Genomic DNA, 21,732 nt, shown 5'->3' on the forward strand with positions numbered 1-21,732 from the left:
TGGCAGTAAATACAAAATGGATCTTTAAAAAAAGTTGTCAGCAAATTACCTATTTACAGCAACATTATCGTTCATTTGGAGTCGTGTTTCTGTCCACCTGAAGTCTGTTTTTGCTCTCTACCAACTCCTGAGGGGAATTACGGACTGGGCTGCATTTATAGAGCGTTGTTCTAGTCCAACAACCACTCAACACACGCCAACTTTCACCCATTTACACGCATTCATACACTGATGGCAGAAGCTGCCATGCGAGGTGCCAACCTGCTCATCTGAAGAGTTTTTAATCATTCACACACACACACACACACACTCAGGAGCAATTTAGGGTTCAGTATCTCGCCCAAGGACACTTCGACATGCGGACTGGAGGAGTCGGGGATCGAACCACCGACCTTCTGATTGGTGGACGACCCGCTCCTGAGCCACAGCCGCCCTTAAATAATAAAATATCTGACTCTTCAGCTGCTGAATGCTGCACTATGTTCACCAGCTGGTCCTTAACTTTGTTTGTCTGCCATTTTGTGCTGGACAGACAAACAACATTTGAGCTTGAGTCTGAACAATATCAATATTTGAGAGTTTAAAAAGTCAGCCAATAATATTTTTTCAAAGCATAAACATTTTTACTCAGGATTGCTACTGCTATAGTTTTTGGATATTGGAAACTATATTGAAAATTTGAAATTGACTATTGAGGAAGATTCAGCAGCATTTAAGGTGTTAAGAATTTCACCATTAGTTGCTTATAAGATTCAAATCTTTATGGCATTTAAGGGCTTCTGTACATTTAAGGATCGCTTCAGTTCCTGTGAAAGAAAAGAGAGTTGTGACATGTATAAATATAGCGATGGAGCTGCAATTTTCCAGCTGATTTATCAGTTTAGATCTATTTATCAGAGCTTGTTGCTGAAAACAGCTGATGAGACTGAACTGAAACAAAAGAAGCTAAAAGATCTTTGAAGCTGAGGGGAACTGCGGAGTAGTTGCACATTCACAGTTCCACATTATTTGTCATTTCATCCATTATTAATACAAAAATATCGATAAGTGTGGCTTTAAATATTGTTTTTGTCAGGTGTAGCTTGTTTTATTGTGAAGACTGAATATGAATATGTTGATAACGTGGTTTTAAAAGTTGACTTGAATGATGTTTTTTGGGGTTTTGAATGTGTATCAGTGTGTATTAGTGAAACTGAACGCTGTGATTTGTTTCTGGATTTTGGGAAAATTGGCTAAATCTTCTAATTTAATTTTATAAAGTTTTAAATTTATAAGTTTTAAATTCTGAGTGACTGAGTGACATCTTCAGATTCAGTTTTTAGTTTTGTGGCAACGTCAAGGCACTTAGCCGTCAACTACAGATGATATAATTTATGATATAATATTCATATGTGTGTGTGATGGATCTGTGAGTTTTGGTCTGATTTATTTAACGTGTATATATTTTGTAGTTTTGCTGTTGATGTATGAAACGTGTCGTAATTTAAGTTCTTGTGTTCCTGAAATAAAATCACATTGACTAACAAGTAATTTGATTGATTTAATATGGAATTCATTTCCTTTGAATTATAATGATGCTCAACAAATAAAAATAAACAGATTTCAACTGAAATTTTAAATTTCATTTTGCAAAACATGAACAAATACACGTTTCAGTGAGATGAGAAAGATTTAAAATCTCTTTTTGGTGCAATAACACACAGACACGAAAACAAAACAGTCACATGAATACACGTGTGTGACGTGACGTAATCTGTTTAACAAGAGTTATGAGGTGGAACAGAAGACGTTCTTTATTATTCTCTGTCATTTATAGACCAGATGATTAATCTATTAATCAAGAAGATCATTTATTGCTGCCTTAATTAATGACTTACCAGACCTCATAATGCAGAAAGGAAAGCATGATTAGGAGCTTTGTGTGTTGTTACAATCAATCATGAGACTGTTGTCTGGTCCAGATGTAGACCGAACAAAACATCTGTCTGTCCACACGTGTTTTCTTCATATGTTTTTTCCATTCAGCGGTGAAAGCGAGAAGAACTTTACAAACAGTTTTTTTTATATATTATTTAGTTTTATTTGTAAGGTACAATATTACACATAAATGTTGCAGCTTAAAACTGATTCTCACCTGCGGTCCCTCTCGGTGGGTCACAGTTACAACATGCACGTGTACGGTGACGTCAGCGCTGCACAAACAAGATGAGACACATAATACAAAATAACTTTATGCAACTGTGTGATTTGGAAACATGAAACCTGCGGTGCAGATACACAGAGACTTTACAGTGTCCAACAGTTCAACTTTAGGAGTGAAAATGTTTATATATTCAGTGATCTGGATTTTTTTTAATTAGGGGTAGAATTTTTAAGTAGTTATGTGAACGATTAGTCACTTAATCAATTAATCGACAACTATTTTTATAATCGATTAATTGTTTTGAGTCATTTTTCAAGCAAAAATGCCCAAAATGTGTTCGTTCAAGCTTCTCATGTGTGAGGATTCGCTGTTTTTTTCTGCTTTCTATAATTGTAAATTTAAACATTTTTTTATTGTAAATTGCTTTACGTGTCATCAGTATCCTCTGAGGAAGAAGATACTGATGACATCACAGGTGTAAAATATATGTTCTTGAGATTCAACTTCTTTGAAACTGAGAGAAACTCAAACATCCAACTAAAGCAACAAGAAGAAAAACACATTTTTGAGTGGACGGAGACTTTAAGGATCCCCTCCAGACATGTTTAAGATGCATTTAAAATACTGTACTTGAACAATAATTAGTGTCTAATATGTTTATCTTATCTAATTAAATTCCTTATAATGGCATCCTCTCCTTCTCCCTTATTGTTTTCCTGCTGGACACCAGATGTCTTCTCCTTCACTATAAAGTTCATTCTCAGTGTTTGTGCTCTGGAGGCTTCAAGTTTCCACATCACATTTCTATAAATTAAATACTGGACCATGATTGGCTGCAAACTGGTTGTGATGTCACAAATCCTGCTAGATTCACATATTAAACTGGGATTTAAGGTGAACTCAGAGAAACTTTCTACCATCGGCAGATGAATGTGAAACAAACAAGGAGAAGAGAACAAACATCCAACTGAAAGAACAAGAAGACAAACATGATTTTGAGTGGATGAGGACTTTATTGATCAGCTGGTGCACTTTCAGTAGTCTCCACTGAACGGCAGCAGTGCACCTGAGCAAAGACGTGACACCTCTACAATAAATATTAAACCTTTATAGTTTCGGAATGGACCTGTTGAAAATAGGAATTAAAATACATATATTTTAACACACACATCTTTTAATTTCATCATTTTAATTGGACTAACACACGATATTTTGTGGTCACTATCTGATCTCTTCTATTTATTTCCTCTGTGTGTGTGCACGCACGCCTGTGTGTGTGTTTGTGTGTGTGTGTGTGATGATGCCGCCTCCTGACGTCCAGGTGCGCGCTGACAGAAGCGCGTGCGGCAGGAGAGCCACCGCTGGACGGAGAGACGCAGGAGATAAAAACAGACATGCGGAACTGAGAGAGAGAGAGAGAGGTAAGCTGAAATCCCTCCCGGCTGCTGCTGCTGCTGGGACAGTGTGGGTGTACTTCACTCTGTGTGTGTGTGTGTTTCTGTGTGTGTGTGCGTGTGTGTGTGTGTGCGTGCGTGCGTGATGCGGGCCGTGCGGGGCTCCCACGCCATATGACTGATAAACAACAGGAAACAAACACAGGCGGGATTATCCTCCTCTCCTCACATCAGTCTGAAGTAACTTGAACACATCTCGTGTTGTGTTGAAGTGTTTCTTCTCTGCTCGGGTTTGTTTTTTGGCGGGTTGGTTGGTAGTTTGGACTCCGGAGCTGCAGCTCGGGTTAACGGGCTTTTTTTTTGCGCGGAGCTGCTACCGGGACCGGTGGACTTCATACGGCAAAGACTGGTGGAAACAGTCGGTAACTTTTCTGTGACAGACCTCACTGCCACATGAGGAATGAAAGCACGAGTGTGTTACTTTTCTACAGCAGCAACTGGTAAGAGAATTGATCTAAAACTGGTGTTATTAGTTGGAGAAAGTTATTAATCAAAGATGTTTATCTGGAGGACAGTTTGGTATTATTCTGTTCATAATTTTCGGGAAAATATCACCTCTATACACCAACAATTACCAACTTTATTTGCTTTATGGATCCTTAAGATGAAACAGAGTCTGTTGACCATCAGTAGACTGCATTTATAGAGCGTCTTTCTAGTCTTCCGACCACTCAAAGCGCTCTACAATACAAGCCAACATTCACCCATTCACACACACATTCACACACTGATGGCAGAGGCTGCCATGCAAACTGCCAACCTGCTCATCAGGTTTACAGTGTTTCTAATGCTCATTCATCCATTCACACACACACACAACATATACATTTGGGGTTCAGTATCTTGTCCAAGGAGCCACAGTGGTAACTAAGTACATTTACAAGTTACTTGATTGTTTCCATTTGATGCTACTTTATACTTCCACTCCACTACATTTCAGAGGGAAATATTGTACTTTCTACTCCACTACATTTATTTGACAGCTTTAGTTACTTTTCAGATGAAGATTTGACACAATGGATAATATAACAAGCTTTTAAAATACAACACATTGTTAAAGATGAAACCAGTGGTTTCCAACCTTTTTTTGGCTTTTGACGTCTTACAAAAAGCAGTGTGTAGTCGGGGTCACATTTCACATGTCTATGAGTTGTTAACAGCTCCACCAAATAGTGATTTTTCCCTCTAAACTTCTCACATGCTTTTATTTCAATAAATGTTCAAATGATCCAATATTTCAGCAAAAATCAAAGATTAGAGAAAAAGCCCAAAAACTGAAAACAGATTTGTGTATCAGAACTTTGTTTTTTCTTCTTTCCTCTCCCATTAATCATCTCACGACCCCTCAGATTTATCTGCTGACCCTTTGGAGGGGTCCGACCCCTAGGTTGGGAACCAGTGGACTAAACTAGCTAACTGTATATAAAGTAGTTGAAACTAGCTCCACCTCCAGCAGCTACAACAGTAACATGCTGCTCTAACACTGATGCTTCACTATTAATAATCTAATGATGTCATATATAATAATATATCAGTCAGAGGGACCAAACCACTACTTTTACTGCAATACTTTAACTACATCGAAGCTCATAAATACTTATGCTGTAGTAGGATTTTTTCATGCTTGACTTATTGGGAGTATTTTTACTTAAGTAAAGCATCTGAAATCTTCCACTGCTGTTGACACTGATACTCACACAGTTGATCACACAGGAGGCATAAGGCGAGTGTCTGTATCTTATAAAGATGTTGCACATGTCGGTGTGATATCATACACTTATGCTGAGCATGTGGTGTGGCACTCTCTGAGCCACAAAGTGACTCATTCACTGCTTATAGAGGGCTGTCCCGAACCAAACCACATGCATCAGATCAGGTTTCCTACGTCTACATCTGAGACCTCAAAAGGAACTTTGACCAGTAATTTAGTCTACATTGTTTTAAGTTGATGATACACTTTGGATTTTGTTGTCACGTTGCTCTGCGTCACATACATCCCGTTGTGACTTCGCTGACAGGTATTTGAAAGTCAGCTGTTTGCCGATATATTTGGTTACTCATGCTACACTGGAGAAGATTTTGGGGGAATTCTGTGTTTAAGATAGAAGGTTTTTCTCTGCAGTAATGAAAGAAGTTCATGATATATTGTGCTTTAGCTTCCAGTCGGACGGATTCAGACAGACGAGGGTTTGTGTGCGAGACGATACGGTGAACAAAATACCTGCTGGCGATCAGTGTGTATTGTATGTTACTGAGGTATTCATGCAGTTATACAGCTTTAAAGGGTTATGAAAGGGTTCATCTTTGCACCCACTCATTAGGATTATCGGTATTGCTTTGCTGAAAGATAAATTGGGTTATTGGCCGCTGATGTCTTTCACAAACGCTTTCAGAGTTCATTGAGCGGATAAAGTACCGGAGGAAAGGTCAGTTAAACAATCTGTAATACTTTAAAGGATCAGTGTGTAGGATTTAGTGGCGCTGAGGTTGCAGATTACATCCAATTGAATGTCCTTCCCCTTCCAAGTGGGTAAAAGAACCTACAGTGGCCACGCAAAAACACGAAAGGTCCTCTCTAGAGCTGGTGTTTTGGTTTGTCCGTTCTGGGCTACTGTAGAACATGGTGGCCTCCTTATTATATTCCATTTCTGCCAAGTCCGTTCTATTAGAGGCCATTAAATTCTACACACTGGACCTTTTAATTTAATGAATTTATTGAAAGCTGTTTTCAAACTTGCTTCATTCAGTCTGGTTAAACGGGACTCTGGTTGGTTTTCCTCCTTGCTACGCTTCTTTTGTTCAGATCTTAACTTGGTCCGGTCACGAACCAATTCTGGAGCAGTTTGTTTGTAGTGGGAACGTGATCCGACCTCCATCAGACCGACTACAAGGCGAACTCGACTAGTTTGCATGTTTGCATGCTGGGACGCCGACAAGAGAAATCAACAGTTGCTAGCCGCTAGCAGCTAGCCTTACCTGGCCTAACAACCAATAACATTGTCTTCTTGATATTTGGGCAGATAGGAGCTTCTTCCTGTGTTTATGTTCTCGCTCCTGTCCCAGACGCATCTGACCAATGAGAGGAGAGAACGTTCTCACCTGGCTTTTAGCAATGCATTTTGGTTCGCTTGATTTGACTTGATTGTGTGTAAAGAGAAACTGAACCAACAAGTTTCCCAACTCATCCACTGATTCAGACCAGAACAAACACTAAAGGTTTGAATACACTCTAACTGTAGTACAAAATGCATCTTTATGTCCCTTTAAGCATCAACTTGAACCATTGTCCACCATTTTTGAAACATTAGCCATCGTAATGTAGCGCACATTCTAACTGTACATCTACAGAGCCGCCCAGAGGTCATGTGGTAGAAAAAAATATTGATGTGGAAATCTGTGCAATCAATAAACAGAAGGAATAGATTGGCAAACCATGAACAATTGACGACCACTCTCTGTGATCACCTGTTCCGTGTATTAATGATGTAGTTGTTCTCATTTGCATGTTTCTGTTGTAGTGAATTAAATTTGATCTCGTTCATAAACACTGTTGACTAGAGCTGCAACGATTAGTCGATTAGTTGCCAACTATTAAATTAATCGCTAGCTATTTTGATAATCGATTCATTGTTTTGATTCATTTTTTTTTAATTCTCTGATTCCAGCTTCTCAGATGTGAATATTTTCTGGTTTCTATAGTCCTCTGTGACTGTTGGTCGGGACAAAATAAGACATTTGAGGACGTTGTCTCGGGTTTTGGGAAACAATGATCAATATTTTTCACCATTTTCTAACATTTTATGGACCAAACAACTAATCAATTAATCAAAGCAATAATCGATAATGAAAATAATCGTTAGTTGCCGCCTTGCTGGAGACCAGAAGTCATACCAAACTGCTGTGCTGTCAGAACAGCTATAGCTGACTTTTAAAATGAGTATTACAATTCAAGTACGGTCACAAAATATCTGTAAACGCAACAGAGAAAGAAGCATAAACACACGTTTGTGGTCCATTTATACAGATGTAGCTGTACTTAAACTGCATATAACAACCATTTGTTGCTTCTAACTTTCTCTGTAATCACTCATTTTAAAAGTCAGTTTAGTCGATCTCACAGTACAGCAGCTGTCATTAAACTATGTTGTGATCATAATGAATGATTTAATCAGCAGCAGCAGCTTGGTAATGAAAGCTGGTCAACACATTTCACTGTCTGACAAGAACACAGAAGAAAATGCAAATGAGAACAACTGAACCGTGAATTCGTCTGCATTGAAAGTTCACAGAGAGCAAGACGTGTTCAGAACGGAGGTTTAACCGACTGTGTTGACGCACGGCACGGTTTGCCTATCCGTGTTTAAGTTTAAACAAAGAAGATAGAACATGTTAATCAGTGAGTTGTAGAGGTGTTAGTGGGTGTCCAGCTAGCTAAGCTAAGCTAGCTGGCTACTGAAGGTCGTTTCATATTTAGGGTACAGACATGATTGTGGCATCAATCTTCTCATCTAATTCGGCAAGAAAGCAATAGTTCCTCTAATTATTCAGCCCTTTTACAGTTTAAAAATCCTCTCCAGACATGTTTAAGATGTATATAATACTCTACTTTGAGTAATAATTTGTCTCTGATATGGTTTTTCCCACAAAATAAGCTCAGTTATCTTGTTAAACTCCTCCTTCTCCCTCATTAAACAATCCGAATCTATGAATATGTAAATATTTGTATATGTAAAGTCCATCCTCAGTGTTCGTGCTCTGGAGGCTTCAAGTTTCCACAATCACACTTGTGATGTCACAAATCACGCTCGTAGGCTCCGCCCCTTAAAAATCGGATTATCAATGAGCTCAGAGAAACTTTCTAATTTCAGTAGATGAACGTGAAAACAAACTCTGCACATTCATCATCATTCTGCACAGAGAAGCTCAAACATCCAGCACAAGAAGAAAAAAAAATTTTGAGTGGAGGGAAACTTTAATAACTTTAATTACATTCAGTCAGAAATAAGCTGGTTTTGTCTCCTTCCTGGCTTTTCTTTTCTTTTTTCTTTTTTTTTAAATCGATCTAGAGTTCATTTCCAGGTAGGTCTAAAAAAGACATTAGGTTTCCTGAAAGTCCTCAGTACAGCAGGAGGCAAAGAGGATCACATGGGACCATTCACAGCTGTCCATCCACCTCCAGTCTGTCACCCCCTCCCTCCCCTCACCCATCACCCCCACCACCCTCCACCTTCCACCCTCCACCCACCCCCACCTTCGCTGGCTCTCAGACTCAGAAACATGCAGAGTGTCCTGCCAAGGAATACAAGGGCAGTGCCACATGTCGCCTGTTAGCTGCCGCTCTCTGCTCTCTCACAAAAAAAAAAAAAAAAAAAACGTACAGCACACATGCAAACAGTCAGACTCTCTCTCTCTCTCTCTCTCTGAGGTTCAACGTGTTGGAAAATAATCAGAGGGGAGCAGCTGAGGAGAGCGTGAGATGGCTGATTTCCATCTCTTCCTCTGTTCAACAGTCGGCTCTTTTTCTGTCTGTGAACCAGAAACAGGTCGTATTGTTGTTTGGGGTAAAAAGTTCAGCCTTTTTTATTTTTGGAGCGTTTTACACGGAGTCTATAAATAGCAGGGAGGGTTCGTGAGTTGGGTGGAGTTTTTTTTTTTTTTTTTTGCTGTCATCCTGGAGAAGATCAAGCTCTGCATTAAATCACACACACATGCAGAGTTTTCATTGTTTTATGCAACGACTTCAGGCGGGCCCCTAAAATTCCCAGTTACTACAACATGCTGAGTGTGCTCGTCTGTGAGAGCTCTAAATTTAAACCGTGTTGATCCTTGTCCTGTTTTCCTGAAGCGAGCAAGGCAGCATGACTCAGGCACTAGATATTCATGTAATGCTCTCCGGCTGGCATGTCGCTGCTTGTGTGCAGACGATTTTTTTTTTTTTTTTTTTTTTTTGATAGTATCACGTCGCTCCGCTTAATCAAAGTGTTTGGTTTGTTGTGACAAAACACATCAATTATGGCAAAAAAAAAAATTCTGTCAGCTCGCACATTCCTACTGTATAAAACAAGAAGCAGAGAATAACAGGAGGAGGAGGAGGAGCAGACTTCATGTTTATCAGGGCTGCAGCTAATCGTTATTTTCATGATTATTTTTTGATTAATTGATTAATTCAGTCTATATAAGTATATAAAATGTATATAATGCATTTATAAGCAACACATTTTTTCAGTTTCAGTTCTGAGCAGTGACGACAGTTTTCCTTTTCAGGCTGCGTACGACCCTAACCAGTAGTGGAAGACGTATTCACATCCTTTACTGCAGTAAAAATACCAATACAGTAATGTAAAAATACTCCATTATCAGTAAAAGTCTTGCAGGAAGGATCCTACTACAGTAAAAGTACATAAGTATTATGAGCTTGATGTAGTTAAAGTATTGCAGTAAAAGTAGTGGTTTGATATATTATTATATATGACATCATTAGATTATTAATAGTGAAGCATCAGTGTTAGAGCAGCATGTTACTGTTGTAGCTGCTGGAGGTGGAGCTAGTTTCAACTACTTTATATACAGTTAGCTAGTTTAGTCCAGTGGTTCCCAACCTAGGGGTCGGGGCCCCTCCAAAGGCTCAGTAGATAAATCTGAGGGGTCGTGAGATGATTAATGGGAGAGGAAAGAAGAAAAAACAAAGTTCTGATACACAAATCTGTTTTCAGTTTTTGGACTTTTTCTCTAATCTTTGATTTTTGGTGAAATATTGGATCATTTGAACATTTATTGAAATGAAAGCATGTGAGAAGTTTAGAGGGAAAAATCACTATTTGGTGGAGCTGTTAACAACTCATAGACATGTGAAATGTGACCCCGACTACACACTGCTTTTTGTAAGACGTCAAAAACCAAAAAAGGTTGGAAACCACTGGTTTCATCTTTAACAATGTGTTGTATTTTAAAAGCTTGTTATATTATCCATTGTGTCAAATACATCATCACATCACAGACATCACCTTATAAACTGGGACATTTTTAGTTATTTTCTGATTTAACAGATGAAACACGGTCATGAAAATAATTGAAAGATTCCTCAATAAAGAAAATAATCGTTAGTTGCGGCCATAGTTTAATATAATGTAAGTCTTAAAGTCATTTTAATGATGATGAAGAGATGAAACAAAAGGATCATTTGAACATTTGAGGAGCTGTGTTGACTTAAAGGGAGCACCACAGTCATTTTCTTCCTTTTTTTTTTTTTTTTTTTATTCGGAGAACAACACCTCCGTCATCTTCTTACATCTTCTCGAATCCCAAATTTATTCTCCATTTCATCCTCGGTGCCTGAGTGCTGGCACCTCCTGAAAGAAAGCACGCTGTGATGACGGCACAGAGCTGCCAAGAAAACCTGCCGTGTGTGTTTGTGTTTGTGTGCGTCTGTCTCAGCGTGTGTGAACATCCAGTTAACTCTGCGACCCAAGCTCTTAAGCTCCACTTTAGGAGCAAGACACAGGTCACATGGCACACACACACACACTGACGTACGCTGCATGCACCGACAGTCCTGCACAGGTCGATCTTTAATCTACCTTTACAGTACAACACAGACAGTGTTTCCCCACTTGTCCTGTGTTTCCTGCCCTCTGGCACACAAGAGATTAACAAGATAATCGGAGATAATGATATCCACGGGAAGTGTAAGTCACACTGAATGATATCAATATGTGTTTCATGTCTGTGTGTTAAGATTTGACTGAGTTATGACTCCGAGAAGGATTTAAGACTCTTAATTCACCTCACTTCAATTCTACTGAATGTCTGTGTCCTATTACAGACCAGATCCTGTCGTTTCTCCACTGTGTTGAAGCAAGAGTTCAATAACGAGGAGCACAGAGTTGTTTATTGTGTCATGTACATACATGTGCTGAGCCCACATGGACTTACAAAGACACCGAAACACAGCTGCAGTGGTGAAACGTTTGTCAGACATATTTTAAATTATAAACAAACCACCTTGTTTTCTGTACCGAGCTCTAAAATTAGTCACAAAAACAGTTTCCTTCCCTAAACACAGCTCTTTTTTTTATAATCATTTATCCAGAAGAAATCATCAGAAATTAAGGGCATTAGACGCTAAATAGTGCAGCCAGAAAATCATCCCCACCTCCCCCTGAGATGTTCATCCTGTCAGAATGAAGCTACAGACGACAGGAGATCTTCTCCTCCTCGCAGTAATAAAAGGATGACGGGGGTTGAATGTGAGAGGCTGCAGAAATAGACAACTTTTTTACTTTAACTCATCGTTATGAAGTAAATATTGATTGCACAGTGTAATGGCTATAAAATAAAGATACCATCGGTATTTAGGTTGGTTCCCCAGGCTTGATTTATGGCACGAAGGAAGTGTGTCAACCATTGTGCAACCAAAACAGGAAGAGGATAGCACTTTTGTTTTCCCCGCTAGCTATTGGCAGCTATATCTCATAATAATTTATTAGGTGGTTAACCTCCCTCTGTTATCTTATTGCTTTATGATAAATGTGGAATACTGCACAGGTTTTAGTTGCATTGAGTATGCTACCTGTAAATACTATACTCTTCTCTCATTTGAAGAGGACTTTCTTCCTGTTAGCTACAGTAGCTAACAAGAAGTTCAGTTAGCTAAGCTACCAGCACTACAGCTTCTTATTGCTTTATGATAAATGTGGAATACTGCACAGGCAAATCTGATGACACTACTTATACCTGCATATGCTATGTTTTAGTTGCATTGTAAACCCGTCTTCTCATTTATAGAGGACTTTCTTCCTGTTAGCTTCAGTAGCTAACAGGAAGTTCAGTTAGCTAAGCTACCAGCACTACAGCCACATAATACTCGATCAGTATCCAGTCGGGCTGATCTATTTGTTCATATGAAAATCACATGAAACAGACAGAAAATATGTTCTCACCGTCTCCGTCGTGCAGTTTCTTAAAAAAAACATAAACATGCTACTAACCCGGTTTTCCTTTCTCAACACATATGAAAGAATTTATAGACTAAATGAATGAACAAGCTCAGGCTTTTTCTCCTCATGTTTTCTTCTAACGTTACCCACAATTTCAATTTATCTCTTCAGTGAACAAGCTTCATTCTTCTTTCTGTGCTGTTGATCAAAGTGGTGTTGAAAGCGACGCGCAACAATCAATAACACCATTTGGAAATGCTCCGGGGGGGAGTTAATGGAAGTGTTTATAGTTTGGGGTGAAGGGTCAACTGTGATGTGTTTTTTTGGTTTTTTCTTTTTCTAAAAAGAGTGTTTGTGTTTACTGGTGTTTCCACATGGTCACAAATTCATCATGCACTTTAGTCATACACACATGATATCTGAGCTGCCAACACCATGACAAACCTGGAGCCAACGTGGAAGTTCCTTTTAAAGAAAGATTCTGGTTTATTACAACTTATTTTTTATAGTTTTGACCATCATTTCTACCAGTTATGATGATATTATACTTAACAAAGTAACTGCTAAGATTGGGGAACACAGTGACATCACCACAGGGTTAGGGTTAATAGCTAATGATTATTTTTATTATCCATTAATCTGCTAATTATTTCCTTTTATTTTTAACCAATTGATCAGTCGGTCTGTGAAATGCCAAAAAGTGGTAACAAATGCCCAACACAGTTTCCCCGAGTCCCAGATAACTTCTTCAAATGTCTTGTTTTGTCCGACAACACATTTGAGAATCTGGAACCAACATATTTTCAACATTTTTTTGCTTGAAAAATGACTTCAACCATGAGTCGATTATCAAAATAGTTGCCAATTAATTTTCTTTCACTCAAGTTTTAAATTTTTTCACAACTTCTTGACTTTGTACTGAAGTTCTTTGAGAAATTTACATTGTAGTACAAAGTCCAGAGGTTGTGATATGTAGCACAATAAGCTAGTGAAGCTTTAAACAGTAACACATTCCTGCACATGCTCAGTGGCGCCTTCCTCACACAGAACTACTCTCTGGAGACTGAAAATATGATCGCTGTTTGTGTTTATGGTTAACACATTTTACTCTACAAGACATTATTATTAGGTCTATTATTGCTTGAGTCTCAGCCTCCTGCATTCAGTCGAGGTGTTTTCCGCTGTCTCGCCCCGTCTCAGCTCCACCTGGAGAGGAAGTTTCCTGGTTAGATACCGGCAAGCGGTTAAGACAAAAATCTGGGCTTCAGATGTGGTTTCTTAAAACTACAGATGTTTTTATGCAGTGTGTGATAGAGCCAAACATACAAACTCATCAGTCTTTATTATTTGCATTCTGTCATCCCTGGTTGTTTTACTTCCTCCTGAGGTTAAAGAACAACCCCCCCTCCGCCCCCTCCACCCCCCCGGAGGAAGCTCATGGGTGTGTCAGGAGGATGCAGCGGTGAATGGAAGCGCATGCAAACAGACAATATGTTGCCTGTCTGTGCGTGCATGGCGGTTAAACGCTGTAATATAGCATGACATGATACCCACACGCAAATCCATTTCCAGTAATTAGATGTGGTGTTCATACATGTTTCTGTTTGAGGTTTTGATTTGCTACCTTTTGTTGTTTTTCATTGCCGTGAAAATGATTAGATGTTGACAGCTTTTCAGTTTGACACAGAATCTTAAAACCAGTTTATGCTCTTTCTGTTATCCGTGTGAGGGCATGTGTGTGTGTGTGTTGGAGTTTGTGACCCGGGAATAATTAATTTTCTGATGATTATGTCTTCTTCTTTTTTTTTTGCAGGAGCCAGCAGTTTGGGATTGAAAAGTGAAAAACCGTGAGGAGTTGAAAGTCAATCAAAAGGAGCCAGAAGAGAAGACGTTTGTGAATAAAAAAAGAGGGAAAAAACAACGAAAAAATAGCGAAGATGGGGAGAAAAAAGATTCAGATAGCGCGGATTATGGATGAGCGCAACAGACATGTAAGCATACAGAACACTTGAAGGAATAGTTCAACGTTTTTGGGAAATACGCTTGTTCGCTTTCTTGCTGAGAAGTTAATGTGACTCTGTTCATTTACTATGAAAAGTTTTATCACATTAGTTTGTTTAGAAACTAACGTGATCAAACTTCTGGACTCTCTACTATGTTGTAAATTTCTCAAAGAACTTAAGTACAAAGTCCAGAGGTTGTGATATGTAGCACAACAAGCTAGTGAAGCTAGCTAACCACATTCCTGCATCTGCCTTATACAGAACTACTCTCCGGAGACTGAAAACATGATTGTTATTAGTCTTTGGAGCCATTTCTAAACAAACTAATGCGACCAAACTCTTCATGATGAAGGAACATGTCACCCAGTGCAGCGGTGTGGCGTTAGCTAAGACGCCAGAATAAGAGGAATAAGATATATCAGACTTTGAATACACACACAATACTTGTTAGTAGATCAGTTCATTGTTGGTTTGGATCCAAACATGAGATTTGTTGACAATAAGAAAAATATAGAAGATTGCAGCCTTATCCTTTAATTATAAGGTTACAGCCAGTAGGTGATTAGCTTAGCATAAAGGTTCAAGTTTCACTTTATTCATCCATAAGAGTATGGAAATTACAGTGTTCCTGTCTTAATCCACCAACACTGATTACAAAAACAATATAAAAATAGTTGTGGTTATACTGTCATGTCTCCTGCGGGATAAAAGAGCCAGAATACCGTTTAAATACCATAAACAGGGGAAAAGAGCTAGCCTGGCTTTCTCCAAAGGTAACAAGATTTACCCACCAGCACCTCTGAAGCTCAGGATAACATGATATGTCTTGTTTTAAATTTGTTCAAAAATGAAAGTGAAATAATGTCAATCAGTGTTTTCATAGGTGTTTATGTGAGCTTTAGAGATGCTGGTAGGCCTTTGGAGAGCCAGGCTAGCTGTTTCCCCCTGTTTCCAGTCTTTGTGCTAAGCTAAGCTAACTGGCTAGTGGCTGTAGCTTTTATATTTACCGTCCAGACATAAGAGTGGAATCAATCTTTTTTCTCTAATTCTCAGCAAGAACATGAGTAAGCATCTTTCCCAAAAATGTTGAACTGTTCCTTAAAACACACACATTCATTCACTCTGTCTCTCTGCCTCACACCCAAACACAATACCAGACACACACAGACACACTATAGTTCCTCAAACTGCTGATATTGTGTCATATGATCCCTGCAAGTCATGACTCTGATTGTGTGTTGAGTCTGCTTTCAAAAAAAAAAGACGCCTTATTAACCTGCCGGGCTCAATGCGAAAGACATGACAACTGAGAAATGAGAGTTTTTTTGTCAATGGGAGTTTTGCATGTGTGCACTGTCACACACAAGTGCACACATACAAACACACACACACACACACACACATACATCAGCTCCTGGCTGGGGGAGCGGTTTGTCTTTTCCTGTTATGACAGGAAATGCAGGCACATATGCTTCCTGACCCCGGCAGCAGGGCAGGACTGACCCTGGACTGTGTGATGGCATGCTGATATGTGTGTGTAAACTGGAGACACAGAGGGGGGCTTTATCTTTAAAGTTTTAGCTCCTTAGCTAACGCTTCTATGCTAAAAGGAAAAACTGCAGATTACTACAACTTGGGTTTTATTTTTTTAATAGATAACAAAGGCGAACGGTAAAATTGTAAACATCCATCACAGCCTACAGTACTTAATATAGTATAGTGTTTCCTGTGCAATGACAGTTTTAGAGCTGCAACTACTGATTATTTTCATTATCGATTCATGTGTTGATTATTTTCTTGATTAATTGATTAGTTGTTTGGTCCATAAAAGCACAAGATGACGTCCTCAGATGTCTTGTTTTGTCCACAACTCAAAGATATTCAGTTTACTGTCATAGAGGACTAAAGAAACCAGAAAATATTCACATTTGAGAAGCTGGAACCAGAAAATTTGGACATTTTTTTCTTAAAAAATGACTCCAAACAATCGATTATCAAAATAGTTGGCCGTTAATTAAGTAGTTGGCAACTAATCGATTAATCGTTGCAGCTCTAGACAGATTATTAGCGATATTTCAGATGTTCACTTTAAGTTTGACGACAGAAAAAAAGCAGTTTAGATAATTTTAATGAATATTTGGATTGTTTATGAGAGTCTACAGTACAACACACTAGCAGCTCTGCAGGAATAATATACTTTGATATATGCTTACATTAATATGCTTTGAGCTAAATGCTAATGTCACCTTGCTAACATGCTCACAGCGACAAAGCTAACATGCTAACATTTAGCAAGTATGTTTTAGAGCTGCAATGATTAGTCGATTAATCGATTAGTCGATTGGCAGAAAGTTATTTGACAACTATTTAGTTGTAGTACATACAGTAGTACAGCTGAGGCTGATGCTAATGTCATTACTTTTGCAGATATTTGGTCACAAACCAAAGAGTCGGACAGATTCGAACTGACCTGATGATGCCGCTTGTCAAGACATTTTACTCAAAACCTTTAAACTGATATTGTTTGTGGCGGTTAGTGGGCTAAAATATACAATATCAGCCATAAACAATCAATAATGCTCTAAAATATTCTGAAAATCAAATGAGAGTGTACAGATCAAGCAGCTCTAAATCCACCATTAAAGACATTTTTTTGTTTCTTTTCACCTTCTTTTTGTCCAGGTGACATTCACCAAGCGTAAGTTCGGTCTGATGAAGAAAGCGTACGAGCTGAGCGTGCTGTGCGACTGCGAGATCGCCCTCATCATCTTCAACAGCACCAACAAGCTGTTTCAGTACGCCAGCACCGACATGGACAAAGTTCTGCTCAAATACACAGAATACAACGAGCCACACGAGAGCAGGACCAACTCCGACATCGTGGACGTAAGTAACACAAACTGTACACAGATATACAACAACTGGCAAGGAACATTTTTTATTTTTATTACTATGAGTTTTATCCGGATGGTAACTGTAAACTAGCTCGTAACTTTCTTGTTTCAACCTGATGAACACAACCTGTGCGTTAGCAGATGCGCCTTCGTGAGGTTTTGTCCATTTAATCAAAATAAATGCTTAAGTGAAAACTGCAATACGATAAAGTCCTTCACTCACCATCTTACTTTGGTAAAACTGGTAAAAGTATTTCCTGTAAAAGTAAAAGTACTCATTAAGCAAAAAAGAAAAGTATTTCTTCTATTTGAGAAGCTAAAACCAGCTAACGTTAGCATTTTAGCTAAAAAGAAAAAAAAGACTCAAAATAGTCGGGATACAACTAACGATCAATCACTGATTAATCTGACGATTATTTACTATTCATCAATGGTTTATAATTATATTATATTTATAATAATCCTCATAATATCTTTATATTAAACTAATTATCTAAAATATCTTTAGGTTTTTTGGACTGCTGGTCGCACAAAACAAACAGTTTGAATATGTCAATTTGGGCTTTTGGGAGGATTAATCTATTAACAGAAAAATAACTAACATAACAATAAGTGACAATTATTGCAACTGATGGTTATTTTCATTATTGATTAATCTGAAAATGGTGAAAAATGGTCATCGCTGTTTCCCAAGACGACGTCCTCAAATGTCTTGTTTTGTCCACCAACCTAAAGATATTCAGTTTACTGTCATAGAGGACTAAAGAAACCAGAAAATATTTACCTTTAAGAAGCTGTAAAAAATGTAAAAATTACTCAAAATGATTAATCAATTATCAAAATAGTTTTTTGCTGATCGACTAATCGTTGCAGCTCCAGTAAGAATGTGAGAAGTCGGATTCAGAGCCACACCTCTGTGTTTGTTTGTGTTTGTGACTGCATTGTACCAGCACAGTGCAATACAGTATGTACTAGACGGCAGCTTGTTCTGCCTTGACTTATGTAATAGTGTTAGGAGAACACAATAGCAAGTGTGTGTGTGTGTGTGCCTCACATGCACACACACACACACACACACACTGTGGACATTCGCTAAGCACACCATGTCACCAAGGTCAAACTTAAGCTGTCAAAAGTCAAACTCCAGGCAGTCAGGTGCTGTAACACTGGCAGTGAATATAATCAGCAGTAGGTGTTTTCTTTCCTGCTGTTCCTCCTGTTCCTGTCTTCATTTAAAAAACTGGTTTCAGTTGTTTATTATATGTTTGTGTTTGGATAATCTAATAATTGTTTTAGTCATTTTTTTAAGAAAAAATGTCCAAATTCTCTGATTCTAGCGTCTCAGATGTGAATATTTTCTAGTTTCTTTAGTCGTCTGTGACAGTAAACTGAATATTTTTGGGTTGTAGACAAAACAAGACATTTGATATCAACATTTCAACATTTTCTGACATTTTATAGACCAAACAACTAATTGATTATTCTAGAAAATAACCGATAATGAAAATAACTTTTAGTTGCAGCCTTAGCTTTAAGCTAACTCTGGTACAATACATCATACTGTGACATTCATGTTTAATATTGTTCTTGTTGTTATATAAATAAAATAAGTACATAAATAAGAGCAAGAATAGTAGAGTAAACTAGGGTTGCAACTAATTATTAACTTCTTGATAAATTTGGTTTATGAAATGTCAGAACACGCCAGAATAATCGGGTTGTGTAGCCGTCGTCTTCATGGACTTCGGCGTCCACATCGACAACAGACTGAACTGGAAGACCAACATGGAGGCTGTATATAAGAACGGGATGAGCAGACTCTGTTTGATGAGGAAGCAGAGGCCAGTGCACTTTACTCTACTGTAGTCTGCAGCTGACAACACCAACAGACTAATAAACTGATTAGGAAGGTCGCCCTCCGTAATCGGCTGCAAACCAGACACCTTTAAAGTTGTGGTAGAGACGAGGACACCTAACTGTCGTCCGTTATGGATTATCCTGACCACCGTCAGACACTTTCCCCTCGCTCCAACACGCCTGATTCAAATGAACGGGTCGTTATCAGGCCTCTGCACAGCTTGATGACGAGCTGATCATTTGAATCAGGTGTGTTGCAGCAGGGAAACATCTGAATCATGCAGGGACCAGGACTGAAAACCACTGCTTCTCTGTCACAAGGACCAACACAGGAAATCTTTCCTGCCCAAAGCAATAACTCTCTACAACACCTCATTTCAGTCTTAACAGAGAACTCTCACAGCTCTCAGCTTTATAGTTTCTGTCTCAACCAAACTCCGTTGCGGTCCTGCTGCACCTCGTTGCATTTTTTAAAACCTCAACAACTTGTCTAAAATGGTAAAAAATGTTGATCACTGTTTCCCAAAATCTACAGTGATGTCCTCAAATGCCCCAAACAACAGTCCAATCCTAAAAATATTCATTTACCATCATAAAAATCTAAAAAAACAGATAATATTCACATTTGAGAAGCTGTAACCAGAGAAAAACTATTAATCAGTTATAAAAAATGAACTATTAATAACAATATCACACATAATACACCAGTTATTTGCTTGTGGACACTCACAAACTAAAATAAAAGCATAAAGTTTGCTCTCGTCAGCAGGAGCGTCATGTTGTAAGGAGGAGATGATGTGTGTTCGTGTTCTTGTGTGCACATGTACATACTGTACGTGTGTGTGTGCGCTCGGGCTTTTCCCTCCCCGCGGCCCACCACATGGCCTCTTGGCTGACCCTTTCAGAACCAGGCTTATTCGCTCTGTAATCCTCTGTAATCTACCGCAATCCTGTTTAGCTCGTTACTATAATCTGTGCAGGCAACCTCTCATCTCTGCAGTGGATCCTCACAATCCTGAACTAGCCGGGTTATTTACTGCTGCTGTCGCTTGTGTCTGACTCCACTTTAACCTCTGTACGACATTTCCTCCCTCGCCGCTGTCCTGCTTCCTTTTTCCTGCCTGTTCAGATAATTTTCTTTCTTGTTTTTTGTCCCGTCCAGCAGCAAACTGAGGAGGAAAAAGTCTGGAAACCGTTAATAGTTTTTTTTTGGATTGAAACTGCAGTTTGAACAAGCTTTTAATTGCAAGAGTCGTGATTCTAATTATCATTTACATATAATTAAAATTGTCTTGACAAGCTGTCACGAGCAGATCCTAATTAAAATATTCCAGTATGCACATATCTTAACCCCTGTATGCTAACCCTTCCCCTGTTTACAGTCTTAATGCTAAGCTAGGCTAACTGCGTCCTGACCCTGAGTCCACACTGAACACACAAACACACACGCGAGACTCATATCGATCAGTTTCATCTCACAGTCAGAGAGAAAGAGAATATGTCCCAAAATGTTAAACTATTCCTTTAATATTAACAGCACCAAGGAAAGTTTTGGATTCATGCTAGCTACGGTGCTAATATGTAGTTACTGCTAGCAGGCCTTCAACTACTCATCAAGTTATTTGTTTGCTCTACAAAATGTTAAAAAATGGCAAAAAAAAAAAATGCCACAGTGCTTCTTTTGTCTTACTAAAAGTCCTCAACCCAAAGATATTCAGTTTACTATCACATAAAACTACGGCTGCACCTGACAATTCTTTATATTATCGATTAAGTTCCAGATTATTTTCTTGATTAATCGTTTTGTCTATAAAATAGCAGAAAATACTGAAAAAAAAATTGGCGTTATAGTTTCACAGAGTCAAAGGTGACGTCTTCAGATGTTTTGTTTTGTCCGACCAACAGTCAAAAACCCAAAAATACTCATAATTAGCACATTTGAGGGGCTAAAAAGCAGCTAATCTTTTGCCACTTTTGCTTTAAAAAATGACTAAAACGATTATTCAATTATCAAAACAGTTGCTGATTAGAGCTGCAATGATAAATCAATTAGTTGTCAACTATTAAATTAAATCGCCAAGTATTTTGATAATTGATTAATTGTTCTGAGTCATTTTTTTAAGAAAAACCAAGACGAAATTCTCTGTTCCAGCTTCTTAAATGTGAATATTTTCTGGTTTCTTTAGTCCAATAACTGAATATCTTTGAGTTGTGGAAACATTGACGGACATTTTTCACCATTTTCTGACATTTTATGGACCAAACAACTAATCAATTAATCGATAAAGAATATAATTGTCAGTTGCAGCCTTATTGCTGGTTAATCATCTGTCGATCGAACAAAGACAAGAAGGAATTTCCTGTTACTGAGAAGCTAAAACAAAGGGACGTTTGGCCTTTTTTTTTCTTGTAAAACAACTTCACAATGAATCAATTATTCTGTTG

General features: G+C 38.4%; 1 protein-coding gene across 3 annotated transcripts in view; it reads left to right on the forward strand.

Annotated features, from left to right (window-relative positions):
* LOC121886236 (myocyte-specific enhancer factor 2C-like) overlaps nt 1-21,732 on the forward strand; it is a 35,808-nt gene that overhangs the window by 1,232 nt on the left and 12,844 nt on the right. For 2 of the 3 annotated variants that reach the window (XM_042396185.1, XM_042396187.1), the window contains exons 2-4: nt 3,465-3,564; nt 14,347-14,524; nt 17,219-17,422. In XM_042396185.1, the coding sequence (XP_042252119.1) occupies nt 14,471-14,524; nt 17,219-17,422 (258 nt within the window). In that variant the 5' untranslated portion in view covers nt 3,465-3,564; nt 14,347-14,470. Of the gene's footprint in view, nt 1-3,464; nt 3,565-3,696; nt 4,038-14,346; nt 14,525-17,218; nt 17,423-21,732 lie in introns of those variants that run through there. The other variant, XM_042396186.1, reaches the window with a different exon arrangement.

This window comes from Thunnus maccoyii, chromosome 19, assembly GCF_910596095.1.
Source record: "Thunnus maccoyii chromosome 19, fThuMac1.1, whole genome shotgun sequence".
In the NCBI taxonomy this organism is placed as follows: domain Eukaryota; kingdom Metazoa; phylum Chordata; class Actinopteri; order Scombriformes; family Scombridae; genus Thunnus; species Thunnus maccoyii.